Source organism: Topomyia yanbarensis, chromosome 3 (assembly GCF_030247195.1).
Source record: "Topomyia yanbarensis strain Yona2022 chromosome 3, ASM3024719v1, whole genome shotgun sequence".
Lineage (NCBI taxonomy): Eukaryota > Metazoa > Arthropoda > Insecta > Diptera > Culicidae > Topomyia > Topomyia yanbarensis.
This window is the reverse complement of record NC_080672.1, coordinates 167010708-167036936: the sequence shown is the minus strand read 5'-3', so window position 1 is coordinate 167036936 and position 26229 is coordinate 167010708. Positions and strand designations below refer to the sequence as shown.

The 26229-nt window shown below is 39.3% G+C and overlaps 1 protein-coding gene across 9 annotated transcripts in view; it reads right to left on the bottom strand.

The window, feature by feature from the left end:
• The window catches only part of LOC131689160 (small conductance calcium-activated potassium channel protein), a 761072-nt gene that overhangs the window by 467728 nt on the left and 267115 nt on the right, over positions 1–26229 (bottom strand). For 7 of the 9 annotated variants that reach the window (XR_009305353.1, XM_058974046.1, XM_058974048.1 and 4 more), the window contains exon 3: positions 6912–6947. The exons of the other annotated variants lie outside the window; for them this stretch is intronic. Coding sequence is in view for 6 of the 7 variants with exons in the window: in XM_058974046.1 (XP_058830029.1) it covers positions 6912–6947 (36 nt within the window). In the remaining variant the exon portion in view is untranslated. The remainder of the gene's footprint in view (positions 1–6911; positions 6948–26229) is intronic. 9 annotated transcript variants of the gene reach the window in all.

Here is a 26229-nt window from a genome sequence, read left to right as displayed (position 1 = left end):
CCGTAAACCTAAATCCACGAACTAGGACCTCTACGAAACGGGTTTTGCGATTTGGTTCTATTCTATTCTATTCTATTCTAACCCTTACACAGCCAGTATTGAAAAGCATCTTGGAAAACACCGCAGTTATTCTTTAGTGTTTTTCTTGTCAACATTAATATTTGAAGCATATTATGTGTAATATGTCGCAAATATTAAAACGGCCAGGCCTACTGTGCAGAGTTGGGTTAAAAGGTGTTTCAAAACTATACGGCAATTAATTTATTCATTTAATGAATAATTTAACTAACGAATCGTTTTGAATCTTGAATGAGGAAGAAACGAGGACAACCGTACCGACCGTTTCAGTTTATGGGGGATTGGGATATATCGTTGGGAGTGACTTGTCTAAAAAGGTTAATGACACTCCTTTGATCCTTGGGGATGGGGCAGAGGGATTTACTCCTTGCCCTGGCTAATAAGCCTAGATTAAAGCGCCTTTACTCGCTCTGCCGGTCCATTTTGTTTCTTTCCAATCAAACACAAATACTGAAGCTTGAGCGACTAATCACATTATTCTATTCTCAAGTCACTGCAACATCATCATCTGAGTCTGATTGGAAAGAAACAAAATGTAACAGTTACACTTCATCTAATATCATGCTATAAGCACCACAATGGCTGTCTGTGATGCAAAGAATCTATTACTTGACAATGGTGTTCATTTTTAAAATGTTTGCCCTGGGTTAGTGGTAGGCAACTTTCACTAAAGGGGTCTGATGTCGATGATACAACTCGACCGGATTCACTGCCACTAGGTACGCCACTTCTCACCCTAGCAGGTGGTAGTACCGATATCTTGGTCAGGCGGGAGGAATCCTCCAGGGTATCATCGGAAACGGAAGCCATTATATTCAACTCCCTATTCCATCAAATATGCTCCCGGAAAGGAAACATTCTTGATGGGACCAGGTTGTTGACGGATCATTCGAAATGCATCTAGTTACGTTTCATTGAAGGAAAGGTCATGTCTGCAAACAAAACCAGTCCGTTTTTTTTTAATTTGTATCACCCTTCTCCTCTACATACTCCTCTCACGACCGCCGCTTCATATTCAGGAATGTACCAGGAAACCTCACTGCAGCACTGACATGAAACCCCTGTTTCTGATTACCACTATGGATATGAACCCAATAGAACCGTCCAAGACAATAAACAACAACAAAAACGAAAGTCCAGAAAACCTCCCACGGCATGACAGCAGGAATCCAATGAATCCAAGTCGTTTGATGCCACACGGTATCTAGGCTGATTTGATCAAGAACAAAAGTGTTATCAGCCTACAAGTGGCCTCTATTCCCTCGCCAAGTTTTTAATGAAATAATTGAACAATATAATTTCAAGAACAATTGCGAAAAAAAAAGATAGAAAATATAACTAGAACGGGCTCACCAGTAATAAAGGTCCAAAATAATTTCACTCCGCTACCATCACTTGGGACTGTACTATTCCAGTAGCGAAGAGCCCTTCTCCTCTTACTCCTAGTTTCCTCAGTCGTCACCGAAAGATATTTTTACTTTTACCACAAATCATTTTTCCCGATATTTAAAATTTTAACCGAAAAACAAATTGACGACAACGACAAATTTTCGCACCCGACGCACATGGTTCGGGTTTTGCGATTAGGTTCTATTGCTATTTTCTAACCTTTTGGATTAGGTCGTGGAAACGACAAACGAAATCAATGCAGTAGCCCACGAAGCGGTTCGCAATGAGTGGAATGCCAAACTTCCTGGACTCGAAACTAGTAGTAATCATAGTTCAATGAACTGTGTATTTTAAATACTATTTAGATACATCCTTTCATTATGTTACAACGATTTGAGGCGACTAATTTCATTCGGAATAATGCAGCAGCTTCCACTGAACTTCGTCATTTAGGAATTTGGCGTAGCTAGCTGTGGCAACCCCTGCTGTGGTGCAGTTATCGTGAGATTTTAGCGAGTATTGTATGCGCATTGCTTTATTCTCTGGGTTTTTTGGCGATTTTTGCTGGCTTGGCCAGTCAATTCCGAAAGCCTTTGCATAGAATATAGTACGGTCGGTACTGAACGGAGTTCTTCATGGCAGTATGGAATACAAGTCAGCCTTGGAACAGCCCGTTAAGCAGATGACAACACGTTCCTGATCCATCGTTCCGTTGCACAAGATGGCAGAGAGGCCATCCCGAAGCCAGTTGTTTTTACAATGCAAGGGGACATGGCTTGCTGCTTTGGATCAGGACGAACTTTTGCTGCCGGATACAACGCACAACGGGATTAAATGCACGTATCGCTGGTTGGTATAAGGCTCGAGTACCTGAACGGAGCTTGGAGCAACCTGGATATGGTGCCGGCACAGCCCTAAGAGAACGAGATCCGACGAAGGCAAAGCACGCTGCCACTGATACTGCATTTGAACCACGGAAATTAAATCTAGTTGCACTTCAGAATTGCCTCCTATTCCAAATAATCGGAGCCATTTACCCCTACACTCTCTCTGGTATCAAGTTACCGGCGGTTTCTTTACCTGGATTCAACATAATTTCTGTTGATGGTTTGTATTCCATGATAATTCTCGGCGCTCGTTTATTTGAATCCGGGGGACCTCGAGCCGATTGGTATTAGCTAACTACGCTTTAGTTTCATAGACGTTGGGGAACCGGTCTACGATTCATGCAGGTACTCTTCGACATCCCACGCATTAAGGCGTTTGCTGAATCGGTCGCTACGTGGAATGTTTGATGAATCCGAGCGTATACAGAAATCTTACACCAACTAGGAGCGCCAACTGATATTTGAAGTACTACCTTGGAGCAACTGTTGTGTACATCCCTGCACGGCGATTCACTGCAGGCATGAAAGGACTATTGGTCGATGGCTGCGAATCCGGATTACGCCTATCTCATCAAGTTTCTGCAGTAAAGAATTCGAGAGCTAGTATCAATCTCCGTGAAGCATTAGCGCTAATTACTGGTGTTTCGGCTCAACCTCTAAAGAAGAATCATCCCCACTTTTAGTTTAGCTTTAGTGCATTTGTATCCGTTCGGATGAAGACTGCATAGCAAATCACATTTTGTGACAAAGTGCCAAAAAATCAACCGGATTCCGCTGAGCGAACGTCATGTTGTCAGCTGACGGAAGTCTAATCGACGCCATCTTACACTTCTCCATTCTGGGCAGAGTGATGGTTCCCGAATCAACATTTACCCCGCAAGGAGTTTCTTTCAATCCGAGTCGGCCGAGTCATATACGCAATTTACGGTTGCTGCTACCGAGAAAGTTCTGATGATCGAAATAAGCTCTCCAGAATTATCGCGAGAACGTCTTTCTTCGCACCGTCATCGAGAAGGTAATCGACGCCTACGGTGTAGAACACCTAGCTCGAGCACATTTAGACAATACCTATTGTAGGCATTTGTACTCTTTTTTCCCTAACACTACGCGCATTCAGCTTGATAGAAGTGTTCCAGTTTTGGTTGACAGATTCTTCGGTTGGTGTAGCCTGCACAAGCCTTGCTAGTGCGTAGGGGTGCAAGCCACGCGCGATGCAGTCCCTGCATGACGTGATTTCGCTAGAGGACTGCTTTTGGAAAATCAAAGAGCTGACAAGCACCAATAGCTATTTCGGTAGAACTTTGATGCTGCGAATCTCTGCAGTAACCTATTGCATCTAGAGACACCGAAGGCTGATATATAGTTCAATATCCTAGGAAGCACAATTTAGATGTAACGCTAGGATAATCCTGAAGCAACGCACTTGGGAAGACGTCTGGGACGAAACCAGCAGCTAAAGGAAGATTATCATCAGTTTATGAAAAAGTATATTTCCCTGTGCCACATTGCTTGAAGCAGATGATGAACGGATATTTCCAGCCTACTATCTGACCCACCACCCTTGATTAAGGAAAAAAGAACAACGACTAAGGTCCCAGTCGTGTTTGACGTCTCTGCAAATTCTTTCGGTTTCTTCCTATATATGTTACGCAGACGATCGGCCAACTATCATCTTATGATTTTCAACCTTTCCCGTTGCTCTCGTCGAGGATATTGCCGACATGTCCAGGAAGGTATGTACATGTGCACTCTGTGGTCACACCATTGCAGTGCATTCTGTGGCGATTCTCCCAACATTCTCCAGTACAAACGGCCTAGATTCATCATTGTTCTTAATGACACTAGTGGATGATAAGGGTGATATGCATTCGGTAGGCGACCAAACACTGAAAAGAGGTTCGATCTCGACGATTTTGCCGGTGGAGTTAAAAACTAATGTTGCACTGTAACCCGTCAGCGTAACAATTCCGCACTCGGTGGAAATATACCTGTCTTTGCATGCATCTTCGCGATCGCTTACGGCGAATAGACGATCCAGCGAGCCAAGCTTACCTCCTTGACAAAGTTCAAAGTACATTCGCAGTAGGGAGAAGGCGGACGTTGGGAGTGTCGGCCGGTCGGAAGCGGTACGAAACCACGATCCACTCCCACCACCAACAGCACCATTGAAGTGTGCAGAACAAATGAGGTCAGAGTAAATAAATACGGTAAAGTTAAGTTTTGTTTACTTTTGTTTGTTTGTTCACTAAAATTCGAAATTCATGTAGAATCGCCTAGGTCGCCTTGCAAATAGGATCCGCTGAGTAAACAAGAATCCAAATAGTCGGGAAACCCCTACTAAAAGCACTTATCAAAGTAGTTCCGACCGTTCTTCCTTGGTTTCTCCGTTGATCTTCTTATAATAGACTTCTCTACATCATCGGGTCACAGCGTTGCCGAAACAGCGCGAACCAAGTCGCCATTAGCTCAAAAGCACGGACTGAGTCGCCAGTGGCTCGTTCCTCCAAACCAATCACTCACCGTAGCAGAACTAGCCGGTGCCAAAATGCTTCTCGTCCGACTCGCACTGGAAGATAAATATACTGCGGCAGAAGAAAAACACCGTGCCGAAGCAATGCCACATTCGCTAAATGAGCCTATTTTTTGACCGAGCGAGAGTGAAAGGCCGTTTAAAACTTGCCCAGAAACCTTACCCAGCAGAGCACCTGGCTCTTATTCCGGCGTTGATTATGCTGGCCCATTTTACTTTAGCTCAATACACAAATATGTCGCACCGGAGAGGGTTACCTGTGCCTCTTTGTGTGCTTCTCGGCCATAGTGGTTTATATCCACGTGGAGAACTAGAAATATTTTGACGAGGGACAAAGAATGATCTGGTGTTACTGTAGGCTAGCGTTTACAATCGATGAAAACAAACAGAAATCGTTTCGGTGTATGTCGAAGAAGGGATCACCTGGCATTTAACACAATCGCTCTTTTTTGGGAGGCAGCCATCAACCTAGGAACAAGACACCTGTTCCATCAGCTCGGTTCATCTCGGTTTTACAATCGAGGCTATGTGTGGCGTGTTAAATTAATTATTTTCAGCCGGCCACTGCTTCCACTAAATGAGGATCTCCGCGGCATAGCTGCATTGATACCTGATTATTTAATTTTGGCTCTAGACAGAATTGGAACAAATCCGTGAAGGTCGATTACATGTTTGAACTTTTTATCGATTAGTTTGAATATCTCGTATCTAGACATGAAAATGATCATCATAATTTAATGATTGCCATAATAATGGCTCGATAGGGGCCCGTACACACGCAATAAAAGTGTCATTACTAAGTAATGGCATTACTGAAATTGTATGGGAATTCCGTCATTACTCACCTTACACGGTTATTAAAAGTGACATTATTGTTCATTAGTGACATTACTAGCGCCTCGTGTAAGGGGCCCTGATGGAAATAAACATACATCAATGAAAACTAGAAATTTTGATAAGTATGATTATAGGGCACCTTACACGAGACGCTAGTGATGTCATTACTGAGCAGTAATGTTACTTTTAATGATCGTGTAAGGCGAGTAATGACGGAGTTCCCATGTAATTCTAGTAATGACATTACTTAGTAATGACACTTTTGTTGTGCTTGTAAGGGGCCCTTATGAATTTCGAATTATTTTAATCAGTAGCTATCAGGTAGCTAGATACTAAATTCAAAAAATGACACAACTTATATGTACGGTTAATTCTACTGGTCTGGTTTTTCTGATAGCAAGCCAATGTTTCTCCCTAGGGTGAAATTTAGATTAATCGTACCCATAAGTTGTGTGCAATTTTTTGGGTCTCAAAGGCGAACTCAAAACACAAAACTCGGTATGTTAGGTATGTGACCTTCAATTAAATAAATGTTCCTTATTAATTAACCGCTCAATCCGCTTTTGGTCGAATTGACTCAGAGCATCAGGCAGTTGCCTAATTGTAGATAATGACTGGATGGGGGATAATTGCTGTTAGGTAATATGAAAAATTCAATTTATCCTTCTAGTGGTTCGTCAATAATAATAAAAGTTTTAAAAAGAGGAATCTATCATTATCTTTAGATATATTGTAACTGGTTCCCCACATTTTTTTCGGAGTGTGACTTGTGTTTATGATCAGTTCATTGAGCTCAAAAATATAAAAAAATTCCGATTAATAATGTATGAATGAAATACTGCGAAAGGAATGATTTATGATTCAAATTGACAACCACAAAATAAATTTTCTCTACACAAGCTTCGCCTAAAATCGATGATCGCAGCTAGGGGACACACTTCGACTATTTTTCAAACGCTGAACCGAGACAGTATTTACAGGATACGAATCACAATTGGCACGAAAAGCGCTGGTGTTGACTATTTCTCCGAATGAAACTGAAGCAAAATATTTACCTACTCGTGTGCTACAAACTGAGAAAAGATAACAAAAGTTTGAACAGAAATTTGCTGTTATAGCAAGTGCACGCTTGGCTTAGTCTATGGTTTACTACCGTGTGGGTGTCAAACCTGTAAAAATAGACCACACACCTTTTCTTTATCCTTTTCCCTTTTTCGTGCTACTAGCTGTACTCGCCGAGGATAGTTGTTTCCCACAAAAGGGAGGAAAATCGTCGTAATGAAAGTAAAGAAAGGGGAATAGATAGATAGAGAGAGATTAGGTATAAAACATACGATAGTTGTGAAATTGGATATTTAGAGTGATCAGGATGATGTGTAGTTGGGTCATTAGCTTACAAATTGCAAATATGAAGCATCTATAATATTGATTCGCTACCTCTGGTTCGTCATGTATAATAATTATTATTTTAAAAACCTCATATAATACTTTAATAACCTCCTGCTAATTTAATTCTTCGTTTGGCTTCAGGTGATCACAGTCACATTTCTCTTCGGAAGCGTTATTCATATTTTAATTTTGTTATATTTCATATAGTTTTTTTTTATTTTTCCGCTGCATGACTAAGGATGCATAACGCAAAATTTTAATGCGTTTGTTTTTTTTTAAGAATTAGAACTTAGCACCTTGATCTATGTATATTTAAACCGTTCGTTTCGAATGAGGGTGCTGCTAGTTGATCTTCGATTATTATAACACCTTACATAAAACCAAACCGAATATAGCTTAAAATTTCACGTCCGTAATCTTACACAAACACAAGCTTATCCATCGCATTTCATCTAATGGACATCGTTCGTCTACCGAAATTTATGATTGAACACCGAGGCGCCTCCATCATTCAACCTTAGATGGAGATATACGTATAATTCTCACAAAACAAAAAGGCAGGTGAGTCAAATTTTCTCAAGAATCGCAATTTTTATGTTACAGTAAGATTCCGTTTTTGACAACATTTTTTTCAGTTGCCGAAATTGGAACCATGCCAACAATGGAACCTTTCTTTCTTTTATTTTCAATTTGTGACATCATAAATATTACAAGAACATTAATTATATAAGAATATGTGAAATGGAAAAATCAGCAAATTTAATTTTATTCGATGTGCCTGCCCCTATAAAATATAGTAAATATGACTCTCTTGTTTGAAAATAAAGTCAAAAGGGATATCAAATTATTACAACAAAATGTGTAGTGAGCATTTTTCAAAAGGATTTACTCTGTACAACAACAGTGTTGCCAAAAACAGAATTTTTTTGTCGCCAAAAATGGAGCATGACAAAAACAGACTCTTACTGTATATTTATTTTTTTGGTAGTATTTGGCATTGCAAAACCAAATCCAGGTGGGTTTCGCGAAATAAATTGACCATAATACTGACATTTGAAATTTTTAGCCTGTTTATTTTTAAAAAATTACTGCGGCGACCTAATTGATCGATTCTAACAAATTAAAGTAATAAAATTTTCGTAAGACACAGATTGTTCGTGATTTTTTCCGATTTTGAAAAATTGATATTTTGCACATTTTTTAAACAATTGTTTATAAAAAATTAAATAAAAAAGTGTTGTGCACCTTTTTTGTACGAAAAAAAAACCAGATATACTATTTTTAGTACCTAATAAAATTAAAATGACCCACCATGTATAACTTTCCACGTTACGGATTTCGAACAGTGAATTTAAGGCGCAAACAGTTTGCTTCCCACTGAGAAGCCCAAAAAATGTTTTAAAATCGTTCGACAAGGCTCCAACGAAGGACTTCTGTTGGATGGTTATTTGGATGTCGTCCAAAATTGGTCCAACGAACGTCCTTCATTGTACGATTATGAAACCAACCGTTCTTAGGAGGTTTGCGGCGACTCCGTATGGGAGTAAAGCCATGTCAAGTGATCCTCGAATTTTTCGCAAAATCACCGATCTTCATGAGGTATAATTTATTGTATAGGGATTATGGTGATTAGCTTTTGGTATAAATATTTCGTTACAATTCCTTTTTTTCTTTAAGATATTAACCCTTAAACTTTATTGCATGATAAAATTGAAAATTTTGTATCTCAAAAACTACTGAAGATAATTCAATGAATTTTTGCACACTTATGGAATGATATTTGCACTATCTTATAAAAATGTTTTTGGTTTATAATTGTGTAAATAACGGTACTTTGCATCTATTTAAAGTTTTCAATTGTATTTCTTCTTGTGTTCTTCACGCTAAAAATTTTCAAAACTTATGTCAAATTATGCGAAAATCTTTTACCTTCAATAATCTGTATTTATAATTTTTCATTTTTGTTCCTATCGAGAGTTATAGAGGATTTTGTAACTGTGCGCTGTTTCAACGCATGGCTCATTTTGATGCAACCCGCGAGAACGTACCTATTGGCAATGCCGCACGTCGCAACGTGCTAATGCGCATCGCTTTGAAGGAGCGTATCTCATGTTCAAAAATGGCATCTCTGAGATTAAAGCAAAAAGACAAGCTTTTCTTTATGGATAATTGAAAGTGAATTTTTTCTGAGTAATTTGCATGCTCTTTAGCGTTATTATATTGTTCAAGAGTTATTTAATTTTCTGTCACTCAATACCTCGGACAAGTGCGCTCGGTTATTGCCAGCCGATGAGCAAAGTTGAGCAGTGGGCATGTTTTAATCTGCGTTAGCATATTTTTCACAAATTGACATACTTCACCACGTTTTATTTTCACTTGGTTCTGTCTAAGAGGTAGATTGTGAATCTTTTCTTAAATCCACATAGCACCTTTTCAGCCATGCGTCATCGGGCCGTGCGTTAAATTACGCGCTCATTTAATTTGCATCAGTGCGAGTGAGAAAACGTTTTGACGTTTGTTTTTGTTTCGATCGCACTTGGGTGTTTCCCATATAGAGAGAACTGGACGAAATGCTATATTATCTCAAGATATACAATATTTGCTCAAAAAAACATTCGATTGATTTATGTTATAAATATGGGTCGATCACACGAATGATGTATTCCGTTAAAAAAAATCATAAATATGTTCGTCGTATCTTGTTTTTATGGCATCCATGTGGAGTGATAAATTTAAAAATTATATTGGTCAACACATGTGTAGCATATGTCGTAATGGGCGCAAAAAATACAACGAAAATAAATATGGACATGAACAAAACACAATTTTCCTTAAATTTTCGATTTTACATCCAATGTTTATAGTAATGGGTTCCTCTATAACGCGTTTAAAATATAGGAAAATTTACGCGTTTAATTTTTCTTCTTATAGTGTTTGCCAAAGTAATGGAACTGGAATATTCGATGACTCAACAGGTACATGCGGAAAACTGTAACGAGGATTTTGAAATAAAGATCGTTGATGAATAATTGAAATTCGACAAAAATAAATAATATCGTACCAGAACTTGGAGAATCACCAATCAACAGAATTAACAGAAACAATAGTGATAAAAAACCCCAACATCGATGCGATTGAACAACAGATTTTACGTAAACTTTTTTCAAAAGACACATCGTTGTTCACTCGGTGAAAATAAAAACGTGAAATAAAATGCTGTTGGCATAACATTTTCCACTTTCATATAGTAATGTTGTAGACTAAAAAAGAATTTGGATATAACGTAGATGTATTTTGACTAACAAAAGTGTTTTTAAAGATGTTAATCGTTAGTAGCGTTAAATTATAATAATAAAAAATATATTTAACAACTATAATTTTCGTTGCACTTCAGTCAAAAAAATTTAACGCAACTCAAAATATCCGGAAAAAAATTACCTTCGATAATTCGTATTGAAAAGTTTGCCCTTTTGCGCTAATCGAGAGATATGGTTTCTTTTAGTCATGCGATGCGCACTTCCTACACACATGCGCTTTCTGACGTAGTGACGTGCGACGTTGCCAATATGAACGTTCTCGCGGGCTGCATCAAAGTGGGCCGTGCGTTGAAACAGCGCACTGTTACAAAATCCTCCATAATTCTCGATAGGAACAAAAATGAAAAATTATAAATACAGATTATTGAAGGTGAAAGATTGCCGCATAACTTAACATACGTTTTGAAAATTTTTAGCGTGAAGAACACAAGAAAAAATACAATTGAAAATTATAAATAGATGCAAAGTACCGTTATTCACGCAATTATAAAGTAAAAATATTTTTATAAGATAGTGCAAATATCATGCCATAAGTGTGCAAAAATTCATTGAATTATCTTCAGTAGTATTTGAGATATAAAATTTTTGAATTTTATCATGCAATAAAGTTTAAGGGTTAATATCTTAAAGAAAAAAAGGAATTGTAACGAAATATTAATACCAAAAGCTATTCACCATAATCCCTATACAATAAAATATACCTTAAGAAGATCGGTGATTTTGCGAAAAAATCGAGGATCACTTGACATGGCTTTACTCATGGACCAACAGGTCTGTTGATGGATTTGTCGCATTATTAAAGGATGTGCATAGTCCCTAATTTCCTCCGGTTTCAATCCCGGTAATATTCAATCATCATTTGACAATCTCTTGGATGTTCGATTCCATGAGTTAAGTTGCATCATAAGGGGCCCTTACACGCGCAATAAGAGTATCATTACTAAGTAATGACATGACTGGATTTGTATGGAAATTCCGTCATTACTCACCTTACACGATCATTAAAAGTGACATTACTGATCAGTAATGACATTACTAGCGCCTCGTGTAAGGGACCCTATAAAGAATTAGCCTTAAGCTAAGTAAGTTCCATTAACGCTGCGCCTTGTATACGCGAAGGCAATGTTTAATAACAACAAAATTGTTTGCTTACGCCGCGACCCTATTGTAGCAGGGGCATGGCATCACCTTATGGAGCAGTCCATTGTTTTTAATTTAATCGGCCAGCGACCGACAGTTGTAGTGAGAGCTTTAGAAATGCTTTCAAAAAACTTCGTGCATTTCTCTCAGAGATGCGCGAAAGTGATCTAAACCCGCGTTGTTAAAAAGTCTTTTAAACCAGAGTTAAGAAGTCAGTCGTGATAAGTCGTTAAGGCGGTGATTCACACTAAAGAGATAAGTCCGCCACTAGTAGTCGTTAGCAGGATTATAACACACGCGCCTGCCGCGTTTCTGTGTGAAATAGTTGTGAGGTTAAGCAAGATAGAGGAAGCAGGAAAAAAAGCCTGGCAGCGAGTTGATAAGTGCTTTTCCAATCAAGCTCTGGAGGCGGAAAGATCACATTACCGTAAAGCAAATATAGTGATTACGATACTCATAATTCTAAATTAAAGAATATTGTAACAAGTGGGCATTTTAACATCAATGATACAACTAATAAAGTAATTAGGAAAATAAAGTAATTCAGATGGAAGCGCGGTAGGCAAGCTTGGTAAACTTTTATTCAGCCTACAACTTTGAATTCAAGGGGATGACATATACATATTTATACATCAATCGATAGCAATTAATGCAAGCGACAACTTATGGAAGAGGTTTTTTTAAATTCATTGGAAATATGTCGCCGAATGAGTAAACATTTTTAATTTCTTCGTATTTCTTTGATCTTTCTGCATATTTTCTAAGAATTAAAAAAACTTTTTTTCCCATAAATTATAGTCTGCCATAATTGCAATTGATTGATGTATAAATATGTATATGCCATGAATCCAAAGTTATATACTGAATAAAGATTTACCGCGCGTTACTAAATAGTAACTAATTTTGGAAACTTGTTTCTTAACTCGGTCTGTATTTACAGATTGGCGAATAGTTAGACAAATCACATCATCCTTGAATGCAATCACTATTCTTTTTTCCCTATTAATCGTCAGGGAGTCCATTTCGCTATTAATTTTGTTAACATAAAAACACGTGATGAATGTTTTTGTTTTCCAGTTAATCAAGTCCAATTTTACGCCACCGAATTTTCAATTTTACTTTCACTGATTACACAAATTGAAATTCTGTTCGAAATCATGGCACAATTTTTGTGACCCAACACCACATATAAATTTTTCATCCTTGAAGAACAGCGTTTACAGTAATGTACGCCCCCTCCCCCTTGTGTGACTCCTGTGTTGTTGAGAAGATCTAGGTATCATTTTTTCAAAGAAATAATGTTCTGTCAGTTGACGTCTACTCAGTCGAAGTCATCCTTTAAATTGGCATCCATTGCATTTCACTGATTCAATCGAATCCCTCGCAGATATCCGTAGAACCAACCAGAGACCAACTAACACAAGTCCAAGTACAAGTGATGACATTCAATAAAGGTCAGTCTGCTGAGAAGCGCCTTTTCTTACTCTTTGACCATAGTTGATGTAAATCCAATATCTTAATGCAGTCATTGATGGGTTGGTTCCTCAGGGTTAATCTTAGTTGAAATGCCTATAGGCTTTACACAAGGAAGTCACTTAGGACAATTGATTTTTGGTTTATTCGTTAAAAAATTATGCCATTATGGCGAAAAAACTGAACACTGAGCTACAAATGTTACCCAGCAAATAAACAACCTAACAGTAGCCGTAAACAACAGAAACCGTTCAGAATCCGGACCTGTTAGTTGTACGGTCAGGTGCTGACGAAATTTGATGGATGTGTCGTGGTCGACCGTTGAGCTTATGCGAAAACTAATTTCAAATTAATTCAGGGGCTCGAATTTAAAAAGGCTCACGGTTTCTAGTAAAATAAAGTTTGTTTTCGAAACGAATGGTTTTGGCAAGGGAACTGTTCCTGTGGCAAGAAAATCAGCATGATGACTCAATTACGTTATGTCCAAATCTAGCTAGCTGTCATATCAGCAAGGGCTTCCTTCAGTGGTCGACAATGGGGTCCGGTTGTAAGGAGAGTTTCCCGACGAAAGAATGTCTCCCGCAACCGTTGACGCACGCGTTTTTCTTACTTTGATGCAGTCCGGTAGAATGCCGAGGGTTGTCTCGCGATTCCGAGTGGAGGATCGCGTCCGGTTTGCGACGATTCAAGCCGGCGATTCGCTACGGACTACTTGGAATAGTCTCCGACGGTGGATCTTTCCTACTCCGACGAAGAGTTCGCTGGTATTGGAAGATCTTCCGAAACCGATGCTACTTGGACAGATGCCCGAGGTAGGTCCTGCGATTCTGGGTGGAGTGTTGACTTCCAGTTCACAGGCGTCCCGACGACTATTTTCCCGGTGCTACTTCACGATGTACTCCAACGTAGAAAGTTCTCTCGTAACTGTTATCACGATGCAGGTCGTTTAGGTGCCAAGGTCAGTCCGGTGATTCCGGGGGGAGGATGACTTCCAGTTCTCAGGTGCCCCGACGACCTATCGTCGACGATGCATCCGCTCGGTGTAGCTCCCGTTGGTGGATCAAGCCTACTCCGGTTGCACCTGCTGGTCTACTTTATCTCTCTTCAGTAAACTGACTAGTCGAGTGCCAAGGTCGGTCCGTCGATTCCGGTTGGAGTGTAACTTCCGGTTTATCGGTGCCTCGACGACCCGAAGCCGTGTACTGCTACATTTCTGGTAGTTGCTCCACTCGCCATCTTCCTTGCAACTCTGACATAATCAGAACAACTATTCTGTTCACTGTGTCCCATTTTTGTTTGTCTGCGCACATTCTTTGGGCAACATTGTTCATGTTAATATCCTCACCGACAATGGTTCTCATTTCGTTTTGCTCGTGCTCGAATCGCGGGCATTCGAATACCACGTGCTCAGACATTTACTCTGCATCACCGCACGCAATGCAGAACGGCGATAACGCGTGGCCGAACCTATTCAGATACTTCTTGAGACAGCCATGCCCAGACAAGAACTGTGTCATGTGGAAGTTCAATTCACCGTGCACTCTGTTTACCCACACCGACGGGCATGGAATGAGTTGATGGGTCCAGCTACCGTTTACAACGTTATCCCACTGATGTTGCCACTTGCTTAAGGTATCAGCTCGGGCTTGTTAACGGACTCCTGTCGTGCCTCGATCCCTTTAAGTTTCGCTATTTTCTTCGAGTAGAAGATTTAAGGGAATCATTCCTGCTACCACGTAGGTTGCCTCTGACGAGATAGTTCGATACGCGCTAGACACCCGTATGGCCGAGATGCGTTCCTCTTCGTTTGTAATGCCGTCGCCTAAGCAGACCCTGCGTATCTGAGTACCGATGTGGAGATAGTACCGAGGTCACTTTGACGACCCTCCCGCATACGTGGTCGATGTGGCTATTAAAGCTTAGCCGATCGTCTACCATCACACCCAGTAGTCTAACTTTGCTTTCAGTTAATGATACAATCTTCGACCAAAATTATCACCTGCTGCACTGCCTCCGTTGTGAGTATGTCCACTTCCTCTAGTGATTCGCCGATCACTAGGAGCATCACGTCGCCTGCAAAACCGACATTCTTCACGCCCCTTAAGAGACTCAGCTTCAGTACTCCGTTGTACATAGCATTCCAACGAGTTGGGCCGAGTATGGAACCCTGTGGAAAGCCCGCTGTTACGGTTACACTCAAGTCACATTTCTTTTTCCGGCGTCACTTTCGTAGATCAGTTGCCGGTTCTGAAAGTAGATCCTCAGAATCCTACAGAGGTACTCGGGAACTCTCACTCTGTGCAGCGAATCGGCGATTCTAGCCCAACTGTTGAAGGCCTTTTTACGCCCAGTGTAACCACTGTGTTCAATTATGCCGCGTCATTCTACCTGATGAGTGTGTCATTTAACTATTTTAATTAAATTTCATCAAGTTTTAGCTCTAAGTTAGATATATTTTATAGAGACGCGATGCACGCGAGACAGGACATGACGTCCTGTAGATGGGCGAGGGGATTCCCTGATTTTCGTTACCGGTGCTACCGGTACTGCAACCCTAGTGGAAACTATATTTTTCTTGTTACTAACAAAAATTCGAAATTACTTTTGTTAACAAATTTAATTAATTGTCTTTTACTTGGTTAAAAAGGTGTAAAAATGAGCAAAACAAACTGATCACCTTGTTGGTCATTTCTAAAATATTAGCCTGTTGAAGTAGGATAATACATTTTCGATTGTTTGTTTGCCGTAACGCTGTGTCGCCTCTTTTCAGTGGTGCTTTTTCCATCGGTTCATTCCTGATAACGGCGCGTGTCGTGTATTTTGTACGTTTACGAATGTTAACTAAGTAGTTTTGTTACTGTATGAATAATAGTCTTGCCGGTCATCATCAAAGATAAATTCGCCACATTAAGTTCAGTGTCTGCAGAGAAAAAAACTACCGGTGCCATAATCACTCACCACTACCTACGTATACCGCTAAAACAAACGACAAGAATACTTGGTACCGATCACCCGATTGCTGCTGTGTGTGAACTGTTCGGTAAAAAAGGAATAATGATCTGCAACCAATGTTTATTAAATATCGAATCGGACGAAAATTCTGTTACCTGTAAAGGCTTTTGCTCCGACGAATATCATGCTGAATGTGTTGCACTCACGATAGAAGAGGCACTTAGCTGTACACAACAGCGGAACATCTTATGGATGTGTACGCCTTGCACCGACATCATGATCGATGCTCGTCACTTTGAGGCATTTTCTAAGAAACGAAATTTACTATCGGAGTCTGCCGGAGTCTGTACCGGGCAACCTGCTATTGCTGCTGTGCAATAGAATCACAGACTGAAAACTGTGCATTGGATTTATTTCAAGAGGTGCGTAAATTGAAGCAACAGGTCGCAGCTATCAACGAAACGATTGCTGGTAGATCGTGTGAAGTTTACTGGCTCAAGCACTCCTTCAGACCAATCTTCTCCGCTCTTGTCAATCCAACTGCAGCATGGCTCCCGAAACGTTTCTGGTCTTGATTATTTGTCTAACTCGTTACCGAGCTCCCCCGCTAACCTCTGCTGGCTATTTTTCACGAGAGTGAAAAATTCAGTTACTGACAGGAACATCGCGGATATGGTAACAAAATCGCTCGGAAAGAACCCTGCCGTTGTGAAAAAACTTGTGCCAGACTGGAAAGAAGTAGCTTCGATGCCTTTCATTTCATTCAAAGTTGGAATAGATTTGAAACTGAGAAATGTTGCATTGTCGCCGACGACTTGGCCGAGAGGGACTTGCTTTCGCGAATTTCACGAGAAATTTAACGTATGGGAACCGACAGAATAAGTGTTTTTGTGTATGTTAAGTTATGTAAATTTGATATGCTGTGTGTATTGTGATGAATAGTAGTTGTGTAATTAGTTTTAATAGCAATCTGTATGGCGCTTTGCGTCAAAGATGAAGTTAAATAAATATATAAATATAAATATATATATATATATTGTTGACGCCAAATACAGTACATCAATATAATCACCTAAATTTATAAGTTTGAGCCCAAAAAATAATGTTTTTACACTTTGTGCGTTAAATGATGATTGAACACACACAGAGGGAGACAGGCTAGATTTTTGATTTGAGACAAAAAAGTAGTATCGAATATAGAAGGGAAAAGACCGCAACCGCGAGACCCGCCAGTTTTTTTTATAATCGCAAAAATTGTGTTTTATATTCCGTTCCGAAACATCGCCGTTCTTATCGTGAAATTATCGCTAACTCCGCCGAATTGTGTTGTGTTCAATGTGCAATAAGACTCTGTTTCGCCGCAAGCTATAAGCACGAAGAAAAACCTGTGGGAAACCGGCAGCATAAAGATCCAGCGTGATCATTTGGTCCTTCGAGCCGGATGCCAAGGATATCCAGAAACAGAGTTTGTCGTGAAGTGTATTTTGTGATTAAAATGATTCCCAAATCAGCCTAGTGCATTGCTGAATAACCTACCAATATTGGTTCTGTGTGAAGAACACGCATCCCATAATATTGCTGTGCTACCAGTGCGTGTGTACAATTGCAGAAAAGTACCTAGCACCAAGTACGAATGGAAAAGAGAATCAACGAAGATATTGAATAAAAATCCTCGCTGTGTGTGATGTTTCCAGTTGGCTCAGCAGCGAATCGTGCTAGTGTTACTTAGAAGGGCGATTGGAGATTGTAGTAGTACCAAAAGACATAGGAATGGTCACAGTGGGAAAAAGGTGTGCAGAAAGTGGTCAGATGTTTTCTTAATTTCAAAGTGAAACTTTGAATCTGTATTAACGCATCCAACAGTAACAGGTAATATCCGTGTGCGATTTGGCGCAGCAGTGAATGATTAAGATGTCTAAAAGCGAGAAAATTGTCATTGAAAAGGTTATTCAGCGGAAGGGTTGTTATGCTACGTGCGAGTTAGTGGAGAAATTTATTGAAGAGTATAGAGATGATCGGGACCGAGTTCAGATATCAGTGCGAATCGATGTTTTAGACCGAGCGTACCAAGAATTTCTAGAGACTTAGGCGGAAATCGAGAAGAATGATAGACCGGAATCGTTAGATAGTCGCTTCAAGGAGCGCAATGACTTCGAAGAGCGCTATTGTGTAGCTAAGGGTTTCTTGCTTTCTAAACGTCCTCTTGGAGCACATGAAGCAATTCTCAACAGTTCAGGAATTCTTCCCTCTATACCAACTGCTGCGAGTTTTCATTTACGACTCCCGAAGATTGACTTACCTAAATTTGACGGTGATTTCTCCCGTTGGATGGCGTTCCGAGATTCATTCCAATCAATGATACACGTTAATTCTGAGATTCCCGCAGTCGCTAAGCTCCAATACTTATTACAATCGTTAGAAGGTGAAGCAAAAAAACCATTTGAGAGCACCGATATTGTAGCTGATAATTATGTCGTATCCTGGGAGGCTCTTTTGAGACGATACGACAACCGCAGGTTATTAAGACGCCAACTGTTTCGAGCATTGTATGAGCTGCCATCTGTACTTTCGGAATCAGCACAAGAGCTGCATACACTAGCTGATGATTTTCAACGACACGTTAAGGCACTTGCCAAGCTGGGTGAGCCTGTTGATCAGTGGGATACTCCACTTACCAGTATTTTGTGTTATAAACTGGAGAGACAGTTCTCGGTTGGACTGTATCAGGTAAACTGGATCATGCAGGTACTGCAAACAAACCAGTGTGCCTAATATCCGCAATACACTATCCTTCTTACTTCGTCACCACCGAGTACGTTTCACCAGTTTCTTGGCGTTCGAGAGCCTCCATACCAAGGCTTAGAGATTACAACAGTGTAAGTCATGCTAATTCGTTCAACCAGTGCTTCTGAATCAACTGTATCCTGTAAAGCAGCAACCACGAATCTGTTGTGTTGCAATAAGACTCTGTTTCGCCGCAAGCTATAAGCACGAAGAAAATATATATATATATATATATATATATATATATATATATATATATATATATATATATATATATATATATATATATATATATATATATATATATATATATATATATATATATATATATATATATATATATATATATATATATATATATATATATATATATATATATATATATATATATATATATATATATATATATATATATATATATATATATATATATATATATATATATATATATATATATATATATATATATATATATATATATATATATATATATATATATATATATATATATATATATATATCTTTTATATATATATCTTTTTTCCGAAACAGCTTCTGGTCGAAAAGGGGGGGGGGGCACGTGCCCCTCCCTAGAGCCGCCAGTGAAAACCTGCAACTGCCATGTTTGTCCATACAGAGTCGCCACAAAGCAAGCTGTTTACGCCTTCAATTCAGTGTATCCGTACGCGGTTACGTTCGGCGGGGAATAACTTAGTTATAAATGAGTGGTCATTTTTTCTCGGCGGTATGCTGTTAGGTACTAAAAGTAGTATATCTGCTATTTTCTCAAACAAAAAAAGGAGCAGAACACTTTTTTATTTCATTTTTTATGAACAATTGTTTAAAAAATATGAAAAATCTCAATTTTTGAGATCGGAAAAAAATCACGAACAATCTGTGTCTTACGATAATTTCATTGCTGTCTAGTTTGTTAAAATCGGTCAATTGACTCGTCCGTACTAATTTTTAAAAATAAACGGGCTAAACATTTTAAATGTCAATATCATAAACTAAATTTTTTTCGAGAAGCCCTCCAGGATTTGGGTTTGCAATGCCCAATACTACCAAATTGGTTCTTCCATCGAAATTGCTATATCACCTAATTTGGGTGGCCCACTTGAGAAATTTTGACTCCTAATAATTCCTATTTTCTTTCTATTTTAGCGGTATTTATGTGCGGTAATGGGTATGTTGATGTTGTGTTGTGTTATTGTCTAAAGAATCGGATTCGTAGTTCATCTATTCCCACAACACGGATTCAGATTCATGATTACCTTTTACACAATGCTAATTAACCAAACTGAGACACGTAAAAGTAAAGAAAGCGGAAAAATCTATAAGAACAGTGTTAACTTCCCGGTCAGGAGATGCTGGTGGAGGTGCGTAACGGTCTGGGACAAACGAAAACATCTCGACCAGACACCGGTTGACGCCGAACCGGTCATTGTCGTTGTCGGTCGGCATCGTTGGAAGATTATTGTTTAGTGTTGTGCGTTCAGATCATTTGCATGCACCGATTCGAGACAGTAGCAACGCCAAGAAATATTTATGTGTAAACACCGAAACTGAAAACACTCGCGCCGAAAGCGTTGACACGGTGGTGAGAGACGGGTAAATAAAACAAAAGGAGAAGACTTAGTACAGCTTGGGTTGGTCGTCGTTGTGGTAAAAAGAGGAAACCATCAATCAGCGCGAACGGGTTGACTAACAAAATTGTGTCTTACGGGTTAGGGTGTTATCTATCGTGTTACAGCTGGTCCCTAATTATATTCATAAACTGGTTCGATGATGTACGCTAGACGATCCTTGTTCGTGTTAAATCTGATTAAATAAATAAATCAATGCTCCGAATATTTAATAATAAATTTAATAATGTTTATTAAATTTGTTCTATTCCATTTTATGATTATCAAGGAGTTGGAGCTTGATAATCAATCGCGACAGATTGTTAGTTTTAGACAAGTAGTAGAGCTAACCTGAGTCCAGTTGGACCATTCTGGAGCCAGAACTCAAAAACAAATAGTATTCGCCCGCAGAAGTGGGCGCATTAGCAAGGAATATCGAACAGGATGTATGGTCTCCTTCGGGAGTGGCGCAGGAGCCATCCGCTAAAAATTGATTTAGGTTTCAGTTCCAACAGTCTCGGATTACATGTGCAAGTCTCTGCTCTGACGGTATTACGCATAAGTTGGCAAACTGGTTTGTACCAACGAGCTCAAACCATCGTTATCTGATCAGTGATCATAAGTGCATCGTTTTTGATCATTTAAGCGTCTCGCTAGATATCGTCACATAAGGTAATACTAAATCTACGCACTGGGACCTCTACGAAGAGGATTCGGCAATTAGGTGCCATGTGCATCTTCTATCGGTTGAATCTTTAAGTAACTTGGATGAGGTCGTGGATAAAATAAACTGTCTCATAGTAGTAGCATACCAAGAAGCTTGTCCGCTTCGAGTTATGTGTACTTCCTCGACTCTAAAAGTTTTGTAGAAGAGCGTGGAATCGCAGACGCAGCTACCGATCGGAGGCATCTAAGTTGGCTCGCAAAGCATACAGAAATGCTCTGAGCGAAGTGGTTGGAAAAGCCTCTGCACAAATGTCTCAAGTCTAAACGAGACTAATAGATTAAATAATTTACTTTCGAAATTGAAAAACTTTCTTGCCAGTTCAACTCGAACTGATTTACTCGTCTGATGAAAATGTAATACTCAACTGTCTTTTTGACACACACTTTTCAGGCTGTACGGAGCCATAACTAATGACTGAGATTTTTTCAAGTAGTTCAGATTCTAGGGCATTTGCTCGTAGAATTATGACAACCGAATCGATCAAATGGGCGATTGAAAGTTTGCTCCGTATAAGCTCCGGGAAAAGATGGAATCATTCCAGTTCTACTTTAAAGAGGATATGAACACTTCAAGCATATTTTGAAAATAAAAAGTTCTTACTTGTAGTACTGCAACAGGATACATTCTATTAGCGTGGCAGGAAATAATTGTAAAATTCATTTCCAAAGGAAGCCGCGTTACTTATGCGACCGATCAAACTGACCTTCTTCCTTCACAAATCAGTGGAACGTTTAATGGACCATTACATGCAGGATGATAGATTGGATGAGCACTAGCTGCATGCAATGCAATATGCTTATCTGCGGGGGTAGTTTACTAGAGCCTTGTTACATAATGATATTGCAAATTGGGTACACTCAATGCTTAGCAACCGATATCTGTGTTCATCGTTAAGATAATTAAAAATAAGGATGTCTGCGGATGTCCTAAAGGTGGTGTGCTGTCAGCATTTCCATAGAACCTTGGTGCCGATAACTTGTTGAGGAAACTTAATGAGTTTGGTTTTCATATATGGTTTCGCCGTGATTACCATATAATGACCATTGGTATTTTCACTAACACACTTTTTGATGTGATGCAGCAAGCCTTATGTGTTGTTGAGCAAGTTAGGCAACTATCAGTTAATCGAAATAAAACATCAATGGTGCTTTCTACGCAACGAAGAATTAGTGCCATGTATAGTGACAGAAGGGAGAAGTCATGACAATCCATTCAAAGTTAAGCCATCTTCAGAGGATGGTCTTGATGGCGATTCTTGGTGCGTTCCTGACAACACCTATTGCTGCTCTAGAGGCACTCTTGAACATAAAACCTCTATATGTGTTTCTTAAACAAGAACCACTTTTTTGTGCATACCGTCTTAAAGTTATTGGGCTCTGGAACAATAACCCAATAAATCGTGCAACCAGCTACACAAGGTCGCGGCTCCAGCTTACGATGTGTATATACTTGTACTCAGTTAACTTACACTCACATGAAGTTTTCCTTTCAAAACATTCAATGTGGAACACCCCCACCTCGTGAGAAATGGCTGTCTGGTTGGATGGAGCGCCCACTTGAAGGATACGTAGTTTGTTATACTGGCAGTTCTCTGTTGGAGGGCCGAGTATATTGTCGTCAAATGATATTAGACCAATTCGCTTTTTTTGTTGGAGACGAACCACTACGACCAGTATTTAGATTTATTGTGGTATGCCCCTTCCTTAATCTAAGTGTACTATCTACTATGACATATTGAGATACACACTCTTCCCAGTTAGGCGCTCCACTTCGTATGAAGTTTATTACCTGCTTGGGATATGCAGTCCAAATATCAAAAGGCTCCAACGTTCCTTTACCGAGGACTCTTAGTCTGCGTTGTATCAATGCACTGCATTCGCAGAGCAGATGCTCTGATGTTTCACTTCCAAATTCGCAGACGCGGCATGTATCGTTTGTAAACTTACCAATTTTTTTAAGATGATATTTACTCGGACCGTGTCCGGTAAGTAGTCCTGTCATGATGCTTAGCTCTTTTTTGTTTAGTCTAAGCAACTCCAGGCTTTTTTCTCGTTGGGTGAGATAAATTTCTTTGACTGTCGTAGTCCAGGTGTAGTACTCCAATTTTTCTTTATAGCTGTGCTTTCCCACTTTTTCAATTCCATTTTGAGGGCACTCGATGAGACTCCACAGAATGGTTCTGGGCCGATAAAATTGGTGGAAGATCCTCTTCTTGCTAGCTCATCGGTTTTTTCATTCCCTGCAACTCCACAATGCCCTGGAACCCAGTATAAATTAACATGATTTTTCACTTCCAATTGTCGGAGTGCAAGAATACACTCCCATAATAGTTTTGAGCGATATATAGGAGCCCTTAATGCGTTGAGCGCAGCCTGACTATCTGAGAAAATGCAGATATTTGCATACTGGTATTTTCTCTTCAGACATACGTAAGTGCATTCTAGAATGGCATATATTTGCTGCTTGAAACACTGTCGGCCAGTATCCCATGGAGATACTAGTGTTTATTCCTGGTCTCTTAATACCAGATCCTGTCAAATGGTTCATTTTTGACCCATCTGTGAAGAAAATTACTGAGGCTGGGCGAAGACTAGGGCCACTTTGTTCCCATTTGTTGACCGTTCAAGCTCCATAAATTTGTAAGTAGTTTGAAAGTTCGGCATTGCATGCAACCAGTCTTCATTTGCAATGGCGAGGTTATTTATGGGAAAATCATTCAGAACCGCAAGATGTCCTGTTAAATTTCCAGATAATAATTGTTTATGACGACTTATTTTCAATGCGCTTTTTTCCGCCTCAAGTTGTATCACCTGGTGTAGCGGAAGGAGATGTAACATTGCATCTATTGCGTTTGATGGAGTACTTTGCATGGTACCGGTTATCGCTCCACAAGCAAGCCTTTGAAGTTTACCTAGCTTGTTGATGTCTCTTTTGTTTTAGACCACCAAACTAGCGAGGCATATGTTATTTTTGGTTTGACTATTGTAGAGTATAACCAGTGAACCATACTTGGTCTGAGACCCCATTTTTTACCAATTGTTCTACTGCACACTTAAAAAGCACTAGTTGCCTTGCTTATAACCTGCTCAATGTGCGCATTCCAGTTTAGTTTTTTATCGAGTATCAATCCTAGATACTTTACCTCAGAGGACATTTCAATTACTGTTTCGTTGAGCAAAAGTGTTGATATGGAATATTTCCTTTTTCGAGTAAACGGGATTATGATTGTTTTGGAGGGATTTATGTTCAGGCCCACCTTTTTACACCACTTCGAAGTGAAGTATTCTATTTGAGATAACATAATCAGATTTTCCCCTCACGAGGATTACAACATCATCTGCAAATCCAATCACTTCGTATCCCATTTCAGTTAATGATTTCAATAGCTCATCTACAACTAATAACCACAATAAGGGTGATAGAACTCCGCCTTGAGGACATCCCTTATTTGTTTTCATAGTCAGTGACGTGTTTCCAAGCGTGCTAGTTATTTCACAATTTGTAAGCATTGAGTTGATCCAATTTATTGTGTAAATGTCAAACCCATGTTTTCTCATAGCATTCCGCATTGAACTATGAGATACATTGTCGAAAGCTCCTTCTATGTCTAAAATAGCTGCAAGTGAGATTTCTTTTGTTTCAATAGAATTCTCTAGTTTTCCAACCAACATGTTTAATGCATCTATTGTTGATTTGTTGCTTTGATATGCGAATTGAAATTCGCTCAGTGGAGAGTCTTTCAAGTACTCTGCTTTAATGTGTAAGTCAATCATTTTCTCCATTATTTTCAGAAGTAAGCCTAAAAACCATTATTTTCAGAAGTAAGGCCTAAAAGATTTTGGAAGTGATGTATCGCGCTTTCCCGATTTTGGTATAAATATTACTCTTGTTTGTCTCCAGCTTGTAGGTATATAGTTTAGTATTAGACTCGCCCTAAAAATTTTCGTCAGGTATGGAATGATGTGCTGTTTACTTTTCTGTTGCATTATTGGCAGTATTCCGTCCATCCCCGGCGATTTGAATGGTTCAAAGGAGTCGGTCGCCCATTCCACCTTTGGGTCTGTAAATATAGCACTGACTATTTCGTGAGCTTCGGTACTAGCTTCATATGAGTCAGGCTCTGCTTCAATTTGATTCTGTGTTTGTATATTATTAATAGGAAACGAACAGGAAACGAACATGTTTCTCCATCATGATACTGATTGTTTCTTGGGAATTAATGATGAAAGTTCCGTCGTCCTTCTTTACACTACCTAACCCGTTTGTATGACCTTTTGAGAGAGTTTTTTGTAGTCTTGGGAGTTTGTTCAACCCGCTCGCACATCAACCTCCAACTCTTTCTTCGCGATTTCCTAATTTCTAGGTTATATGCCGAAAGAGACTTTTTATACTCATCCCACTGTCCAGTCCGTTTAGCCCGGTTGAACAGTTTCCTAAAAACTTTTCTGAGCTTTTCTAGGGTTTTGTTCCACCATGGTGTGTCCTTATTGGATGTACGCGTTTTACCTGGACAGCTTCTATTATAAGCATCCATCAGTTTAGATGTTACAATATTTGTGGAGATCTCCAATTCTTCTTCGGTTTGGATTTCAGCTTCAAAACATGCTTTTGCGCTCAACAGTTGAGAGCAGAATGAATCCCAGTTTGTGTTTTTGATATTTCTGTAAACTTCTGTTAGTGTTTCTCCTACTTTATATTCGAAGAGTATATGCGTGTGGTCTGATAGAGAAATTTCATCATACACATGCCAGTTTATGATGTTTTCAGAGTGTTTTGTACTTGACATTGTCAGATCCAGCACTTCCTCGCGTATCGCATTTATAAAAGTAGGTTTGTTGCCTCTATTACATATATCAATATTGTTGGATAATATATATTCTATAAGGCACTTACCCCTTTTGTTGATATCACTAGTTCCCCATACTGTACGATGGGCGTTTGCATCGCAACCAATAATGAACTGCATATTATTTATTTTATTAATGAACTGTGGAGGGGCTTCATCTGATTCCCCTGGGAAGTAAGCAGAAGCGACTATAATATCATCCTCCCTGTCGTTGTTTGTATATTTAACTGTATTGCCACTATGTCTCTTTTAATA